The sequence below is a fragment of the Puntigrus tetrazona genome, chromosome 25, assembly GCF_018831695.1.
Source record: "Puntigrus tetrazona isolate hp1 chromosome 25, ASM1883169v1, whole genome shotgun sequence".
NCBI classification, from domain to species: domain Eukaryota; kingdom Metazoa; phylum Chordata; class Actinopteri; order Cypriniformes; family Cyprinidae; genus Puntigrus; species Puntigrus tetrazona.
The window spans coordinates 16620898-16630137 of record NC_056723.1 but is presented as its reverse complement, the minus strand read 5'-3'; the positions used below and the strand labels follow the sequence as shown (position 1 = coordinate 16630137).

Here is a 9240-nt window from a genome sequence, read left to right as displayed (position 1 = left end):
ACAGCTCCAGTGATCTGTTAAAGATCTGAGTGAAGATGGGGGCCAGTTGGTCAGCACAAGTTTTCAGACAGACTGGAGCCACACCGTCTGGGCCTGGTGCCTTTCTTCTTTTGTTCTTCCTGAAGACCTGGCACACGTCATCTTCGCTGAGTTGAAGGGCAGGTGTGGGGGAGAGGGGGATTGCAGGAGGTGAGAATGGTTTCTTTTCAAACCTGCAGTAGAACTCTTTCAGGTCGTCTGCCAGTTGTTGATTTGCCACAGTGCTGGGGGACGGTGTCTTTCAGACCTTTCCACACAGAAGCTGTGTCACTAGAGGAGAACTGAGTGCGAAGCTTTTGAGAATAATTCCTCTTTATTCTCACAAAACTACAGCCTCTACCTATCTGCCTTTCTCTCTATCTGTCAAAAAGTGATACTTGATGTGAGGGGCGTTTTAGGTCAGTCGTTGAGTTACCGGAAGTGCCTGGGCGCTGTTCTCATTAACGTTACAGAGCACTTAATATCACTGCCAATGCCAGAGGAATCAATTATGTATGAACAAATCAGGTCAGTGTTTTGCTGAGGGATAGGATTCGGGAAAAAAAAAAGGCTGAAGATAACTGGCCCAGAATAATTACAAAGGAAAAATGAAGAATGCAATTACAGTTAGACGGGGATCAGGCTGTCTTATGTGTTATTATAAAGTAAAAACGAGTAAAAGGAAATAAAATAAAAAATTAAACGCTGTCATAAAAAAAATATGGTAAGTAATAACATTCAAGTATAAAAGGTAATGATTTTTTAAATATGGACAGAAATATAATATTGCATAGATATACAACTTACTGTACTGTCTGTATATATATATACTGTAATTTTAATTTTTATATATATTATATATATATATATATATATATATATATATATATACACACACACAAATTACTGTATGTAATATAATAATGTATAAAAGTGAAGCATGCATTAAATATATAAAAATAATATTTATATATAAATAATATTTAATTACTATTAAATTACTGTATAGGCTAATTAAATATTATTCTTATAATTATTTATTAATAATTGTTATTATTATATATGATTTATATAAGATATGATAATCTGCATAAAATGTGCTAAATGTATAACACATTATAAAATAAATACACACAAGTCGCTGCATCACTGTGCCATTTTATTTCTATACATACAGCTACAAATTACTGTAAGTCGTAAGCTTCTACTTCAAGCAAGAATGTTCCTGTATATGATCCCTGAGCAAAAATAATCGTTTCTAAAAGCAGCGTTCAGTGTTTTGCCAGCCTTCTCGTTTCTTCCTCCTAATTGTGCGTCTTGCCCGTGTGTTGTGAACGTGATCATTTAACTGTAAAATTACTGTAAACATTTTTTGTTAATGTATATACAGAGTGCAACACTTTTTGCAAGCAAATGTTTGTTTTTTCGGTTTTTGGGCCACTTCAAAAATTCAATTCAGAGTGTTAATTGCTTTCTTCATGCTATTCCATCTCTTTTACATTTTCCAGCCTGAGTGAAGCCTGAGTGAAAGTTGACATCGCCGCCAGGGTCTCGGTCACCATCCACTCTCTTTGTCTCCGGTCACCGTAGAGAGCGCGCGCGCGAGCGAAGCTAACGACGTGTCTTCGTCCATCTCGTTTCGTTCCTTCAAAACGCGTGCTTCAGGACCGCGGAGAGCGGCGGCTGGGCTTCGCGAGCGTGAAGCGGCGAAGTATCGCGAGTCCCGGGGCCTGATTTATTCAGCATCACGCGCGCTCACCCCTCGCGGAGCGGACGCTCGTCGACGCGCGTGCGTGTGTAGGAGTACCGTGACGCGATTGTTTTCGCTCCCGTACCCCCCGACATCGCCTCGCAAGATAGCGGATCTGGAGAACGTCCCCAGTCGCACCCGTCGCTGAATGGAAAGCGGTTTGTTGGATGCGAGCGGACGCGTACATCGGCAGCACAATCTTGGGTGAACGCGCGAGAAGGTAAGAGGGACGCTTTCCCCCGCGCTTTCTCGCGCTCGAGACAAGTGGTGTCTCTCGCGCGGGTGGAAAATCAGAACCGCACGCGATCTTAAACACAACGCCTCCCGTCCAGCTCCATCTTTTCCCTTGAAGGGCGCTCCGCTCGACCTCGATGCCGCGCTCAAAAGAGCTAAACGCTTTTGCTAAATATTCCTCTAATGCCGTTCGCTCTCTAGCGTTTTACATCGACGCCTCTCGTTCGGATGGATGGATTAAATCGTCGGGGGAACTAGAGCATCGTTTCGTATTTGTGCACCGTGCCCTTCACGTTGCAGCCGGGTTCGGCCAGATCCGACTAGCAGTCGTCGAGAGCAATCGCTAGCCTCGCTTGATGATAAACGCGACACGATAGATAACCGATAAACAGAGGTTATATAAACGGAGGTTGCTAGAAATAAGCGGTGTATGATAAACGATCCGTTACACTTTTGAGGTTGTGTCGGACAAATAATGTGTGATTTTTGTCACCAGGCCTCATAAACCCTTACTCCTTAAAAATCCTTCATGTTCTGAAATACTGTTATTTTTCTCAACAGCCCATGTCGCTATTTTCTTGTAGCACGGTGAACAAATTTTGGAAAATCTGCAGTGAATTCATACGTTGTGAAAATTGATCCGACTTCAATTTGGAGGCAAACGTCTTTTGGGCTTTTCTAGAAATAAGATTTGGATTTCTACCGTTTTTTTTTTTTGTTTGCGGTAAATATATTTCCGAAGCTGCGTTTTAAACACGTTACTGTATTTTCAGAACATCGACCGTCCTGAAAATAATTGAGCTTTCCAGATGTCATGATTGCAATGAATCCTGCAGCTTGTGTGCTGAGCTCCAGTTATTTCGTCGGTGTTAGTTAACCTGCTGTGTTATGAACGCTTTCTTTCATTCAGCATGTGAATAATGCGTGTCTTCGCAGGTTTTTCAATCTTAAAGTTTGACGTTGGTGACCTGGAAAATAATCTCCATGGCAGGTGAGCGCTTACGACTTTTGTTAACATGTTCAAGTCCCACAGCGCTCGCATGCATCGATGCCACGATGCATCCAAACAGCACCATGGTGTTTCTGTTAGTTTTCTTGGTGAGTTAAGTTTGACTTTTTCTTTTGACCCCGACAGAAAACAACTTCCCTCCTCTTCCACGGTTCATTCCCCTGAAACCATGTTTTTACCAAGACTTCAACGAGATCCCAGACCAGCGGCGTACAATGTGCAAACGGCTGTATTACCTATGGATACGTACGTTCATATTTCCGCATGCATTATATATCATTGCGGTATTATCCGTGCACATTGCAATAGATTGCAATCGTGTCTTTATTTGCCATTACGGCATCGCCTTTGTTTTCACTGTAAACGCAGACACAGGAAAACTTGTACAGACGGGTTTTGTATTTTGATCTGTCAGTCCACAAGTTAAAACGAGGGGTGTCGTGTTACACTTAGTGTTGTTGTATGTACTATGCCATAATGAGAACCGCAAGCGGCAGGTTTGCTTTTGACGTGTAGGATATTTACAAAATCCCTTTTCTGTTGGCTCTCGAATTGGGAACCATTTTGGTTCTGGGAGCTGAGAAAGTAAGTGCTTAGTCTCCAAAACATACTCTAGATTAGAGTTAGATTACTTAGCAATTAGGATTTAGTCACTGTGTGTCATACGTGTTCCTATTAATGCGATTATTTCAGTTTTCCTTGTGATGCGTTCATCTACATCAAATTATGAAACAAATGCAATTTGGATATACGTTGTAATGCAATTTTTAAATGAATCTAATACTTTCTAACTTGCAGTGAATAGTGCCACCCTAGCAGTGAACCTGATTGGCTGTCTAGCGTGGATGTGCGGAGGGGGCGGGGCGACCAATTTTGGGATGGCCATTCTGTGGCTGATACTCTTCACCCCGTGCTCATATGTGTGCTGGTTTAGGCCCATCTACAAGGCCTTCAAGTGAGTTTAATTAATGTTGTGGCTTTCAAGATGTTTTAAAACTGTCTTTAAGTTGTAATGTCATGTCATTGCGCACAACCCATAACTCTTTCCTTCACAGGACAGACAGTTCTTTCAACTTCATGGCCTTCTTTTTCGTCTTCATGGCACAAGTGGTGATTAGCATCATCCAGACTGTAGGAATCCCAGGATGGGGAGTATGGTAAGAACTGCTTGTTGTGTGCGGTATAAGGAATTAAACAATCGACAGACTGCGTGCTTTAGGAACGGCTGATAGATATTAATGTAGATTATATACAGATAGATATTAAGGTACTGGATGGATGGATAGATAGATAGATAAACAGATGATAGATGGATAGATAGATAGATGAGTGGACAGAGACAGACAGACAGATAGATACACAGAGAGATATAGATAGGCAGACAGATAGATGGATGAGTGGACATAGACAGACAGACAGATAGATAGATAGACATTAATGTAGATTATATATAGATAGATATTAATGTACAAGATGGATAGATAGATGGATGAGTGGATAGATAGATAGATAGATAGATAGATAGATAGATGGATAGATGGATGAGTGGACGGATAGATAGAGATATAGATAGGCAGACAGATAGATGGATGAGTGGACATAGACAGATAGATAGATGGATATTAATGTAGATTATGTATAGATAGATAGATGAGTGGACAGATAGATAGATAGATAGATAGATAGATAGATGGATGAGTGGACGAATAGACAGACAGAGATATAGATAGGCAGACAGACAGAGATAGATAAACAGATAGATAGATATAGATAGATGGATGAGTGGACAGATAGACAGACAGAGATATAGATAGGCAGACAGATATATAGATGAGTGGACAGAGACAGCTAGATAGACGGATAGACAGACAGAGATAGATAGATAGATAGATAGATAGATATTAATGTAGATTATATAGATAGACTATTATGATACGTTAAATAAACGACTGTTTGGTTTGTTCATTTCTAACCCAGAAGTGGTTTGTAAAACAAGCCCAGCAGTAGTGTGGACACATACAGCAAAGCTGGGTCAGTTCCAGTTGGAGTTACCCTATAGAAACTCAAGTGACTCATGTACTCTTTTGCGTCATGTAGTATTTTTAGCGCACATATATTATGGCCTGTTTAGGTTATGTTAGGATGTTACATTCTGTTCTAAATTTCATACAAGCTTTGCGTGTAGTTCACTTTCTAACTACCTTGTTAATGAGGAGAATACGTCTTCTTTATGTGTTTGTACTGCAGTGGCTGGCTGGCAACCATCACTTTTTTCAGCACTAATATCGGCTCTGCTGTTGTTATGCTGATTCCAACCATAATGTTCACTGCCGTGGCTGTTCTCTCGTTCATTGCCCTCACCAAGGTATACTCAGATCTCATGGTATTCCCTAAAATTCACGCAATTGCAGTTAACAATATTGAGGTTTTATTTTTGGATTAACAATTTTTCTCCAACTGGAAATTTAGATTTACAAAAAACAAAAATAAATCTTATTAATATCTGCAATTTATTGATTACTGGGTGCATGAACATAATTATTGTCTTACACATCCGCAATAACAGTTTTATTACTACTTTAGACAAATATTATAGAATCTTTTTATTTATCTGTTACTGGTTGTATGAAACTAATTATTGGCCATTTTTAATCTTTAGAAGAGTTTATTCTTTTACAAGATTATTTTATACCATTATTTTATCACCAAATATTTGCCATTTCCTTGCTATTTATTGCTTATTGGTTCTATGAAAATTATTACCGCCACAATTTAAATATCCCTGCATCTAATTTTATAGCTCTATCCTCTAAATGCAGACAGTTGTCTTATTTTTGCTCTGTTTTGAAGCATAAACGAAAGCAATGTGTAAATTAAATATATTCAAAGGTTTTTTTTTGGGTGGGTGATCTATAAAAAGGTCAACTTTTGAGCAAAGTGTTGTTCTGTGTCAGGTTCACAACTTCTACCGTGGCAGCGGGGGCAGCATGAGCAAGGCTCAGGAAGAATGGACCACCGGCGCTTGGAAGAACCCTCACGTCCAGCAGGCAGCACAGCAGGCAGCTATGGGGGCTGCGCAGGGGGCCATGCAGGGCCAGCAGTACTCGGCCGCCCCAACCTACAACTACGACGAGCCAATGTAGATCCTTTTCAGTCGCGATGGGGGGGAGGGGACAGAAACAGGGTATTTGGGAGGGAGTTCCGGAGGGATAAATGGTTGAAACGGGGGAAGGGAGAAAAGAAGGATACATCGGACCAATTGGAATTTAAACGAATTTCCACCAGTACGACAATACATACTTTTGCTTAAATCGTTTTAAAAGTGTGCGATAGGTTGAAGAGTTGCTTTTGGTATTTAGAAGCCCTCAGTAGGAAAGCGTCACTCTCGCCACGTGGTATTACGGCAGATTTAATTAACGGTTATGTAGTGTTTCTCCACTTATCGTATTTCAAACATGGCTGAACTGGAGCACCAGTAAGGAAACATTCCAAAGCTCACTACGTTTCTATAGTAACTAGAATCTCAGATTGGTCTGTGTGGTGTTTTCAGGCCAGTTCAGTGTTCTGTTTGGCTGTTTGTATTCAAGAACACATTTCCACTATTTAGCAAATGCAAGACGCATTTCCCCTCACGGTTTTATGACTAAACGTACGTTTATGCACAAAGAGAAGAAATGATCAGCTTAGGGAAGTACATTGACTGGTGTTTACTTGATTTTGCAGTTGAAAAAGTATAAACCCAGCCAACAGCAAATGTTTCGGAGAACTTTGGCGATGTTTTCTTCAAGTTATGAACAAACGTTCTAGTAACGCCTAATGTTTCTTCAAAGTTATCTGGTCTTTAATAATGTTCTCAAACGTCAGCTATGCTATTAATGCAGCATTCATGGAGCGTTTTCCTTCTAAATCGTTTTAGCCGGACATTTACGTTTTTTTAATATATTACTACTCGTTTTAGAACGTTTAGGGAACACATTGACGCAATGTTTGCAAAATGTTCCGTTAAAACTTGTGCATCTAAGAAAAAAAATTTAAACAAACGGTTAAAAACAATGTTTTCGTAACGTAACATGAACGTTAGCAAAACGTTCTTAGAACGTTTGTGTTGGCCGGGAAGTTTATAAACGTATTGTTTGTCTTGAGAGCTTTACATCAAGTGCAAATACAAAGAAAGTTTTCTTTTTCTGTGAAGGTGCAAGGAAAGCCATATGTTTACATTTGTTTTAGTTATGTATTTTCGTTGTGTTAAAGGAGGTTTTAGTGATTGCGGTTGTGTTTGTTAATACTGTTTTCTTTACCTCAGGATTTAATTGTCTCATTTTACAGCTGATGCACCGTAGCCGAGGTTTCGGCTAGCGGAAGGGACTGGACGAGATATTTGAACATGTACATGTTGTACGTTTGTACATTAGTTGATTTCTCACATATTTAATCTGCTCTTATATATATATTTCAATCCATTATGTTCTGAATCTGCGACGAAGGCTGGTGTTTTATCTCACAGAAATCGTTATTTTGCATATAATCTCAGACTGAATTTTAGAAATATCTGTAAAATATGGCTTCTGGGTGGTTTATTCCCCACTGGTCTAAACCGTACAACTAAAGCACATTATGAAGTAATATTGTCTCAAGTACAATATATATATATACACAGTATCATATTAATTATTGATTACTCTCATAGTGATGTATTGTAGTACTCTGCATTTTCCCAAAATGTTTGGCGATTTTTCTGAAAATATTTTTTTTAAATTATTATTATGCATCGACAAGCAATTTCTGTGTGAAATTCGAAACGACAGATATTTAGAGATTATTTAAACTCTTTCGGACTTGAAAATTGTGGATCTGTAATATACGGTAGAACACTTATTTAGATTAGTCTGAATCTACAGTCTGAGGAGCCGGTCACTGATGAACAAACAGATGGTTGACTGAGGAACTGGGTCATAGTTATATGAAAATAAAGTATGAAATAGATTAAAATAATAGTGTACAGTATATGTAATATGTCATCTTAGTGTCTCTATCAAGGCTTGTAAAATACTTTCAATCATTTCAAGAACTGTGAAACGCCCATGTGACACTACTCATGTATGTTTGGGGAGTTTTTCTGTGCTTTTTTTGTTTTGTTTGTTTCTGTACAGATCTTTCTGTTGATGTTTCGATAATGTGCGTATTTGGGTGTTTTGAGCGTAACAATCTGATGTTTAGTACACTACTGTGGGGGCTTGGTAAGACAGGACTTCCTGTGCAGAGCTTCGGCTGAGGTTTCGTCCCTGACTGACATCCGCGGTCCTCTCCCGTGCCCTCTAGTGGACGGGATGTATCAAACTTTACCCGTTCGTTTTCTGACGGTCGGTCGCCTAATAAGAAAACACTGACAGAAGCAATATCGATATCTGTCATGCATGATCTGATCACATTAACGAGTGTGAATGTTATATTTCAGCCGCACCAGCAAAAGCTAAGGTCACTGTCCTTTCCGAGACCCGCCATGTTTTTTGTGCCCTGATCTTCATGCCTAATGTATCCCAAGAGTAGACAAAGCCTTGTTCATACTGTAAAGTTCAGTGAGTGGAAAGATGCCAGTAGAGTAACACAAAACAGATAGTTGTCTTTGTATAGTGAGTTGTGTGTGGTGCTTGGTAAATCTGTGAATTGAACCAAACCTTGTGCCATGTGTACAAAGGCACTCTGTATGTGTGTAGATGTTAATTATTTTGTCACGTCTAAAGTGGAATGTATTGTTGACTTGGAGACAAGAACCGCAGTCCAGTACATTTTACAGGTTTTCTTTTTTTTTTTTTTTATCCACTTCTCTTTATTTTTTCTTGACTTGTAGGAGTCAAAACATTTAAATGATTTTGTACTAATATCAATTCAGCCATATTGTTTTCCCTCAGCTACTATGTTTAGTGTACCTTAATCTGTATTTAATTCAACGCCAACACTTTAACATGTTAGGTTTAACGAGAAAAGCGCTAATTAGAAATCAATCGGTCAATCAATCATGCAGACGTGAAGCTCAATGGTTGTGATTTCTGAAGGTGGTTGTTTTTGAAGTTTGAGATGAATTGTTTTTGGTTCATTTTGTATTACTTTTATATTATTTCGTCTCTCCCTGATGGATAATAAACATATAATGTTGCATTCCGTGTCTTGAGTTATTTTTTAGTTTAACTTTATGTATTAAAATGAAAAAATAAATAAATGGAAATAGTAA

General features: G+C 39.0%; 1 protein-coding gene across 1 annotated transcript; it reads left to right on the top strand.

The window, feature by feature from the left end:
* Positions 1-1654: 1654 nt before the first annotated feature.
* scamp5a (secretory carrier membrane protein 5a) lies at positions 1655-9167 on the top strand. Its single transcript, XM_043228694.1, has 7 exons — positions 1655-1988; positions 2939-2993; positions 3138-3257; positions 3810-3966; positions 4067-4168; positions 5259-5376; positions 5966-9167. Exons 2-7 carry the CDS (start codon positions 2987-2989, stop codon positions 6152-6154), a joined length of 693 nt encoding a protein of 230 aa, XP_043084629.1. The 5' UTR covers positions 1655-1988; positions 2939-2986; the 3' UTR covers positions 6155-9167.
* The last annotated feature ends 73 nt before the right edge of the window (positions 9168-9240 follow it).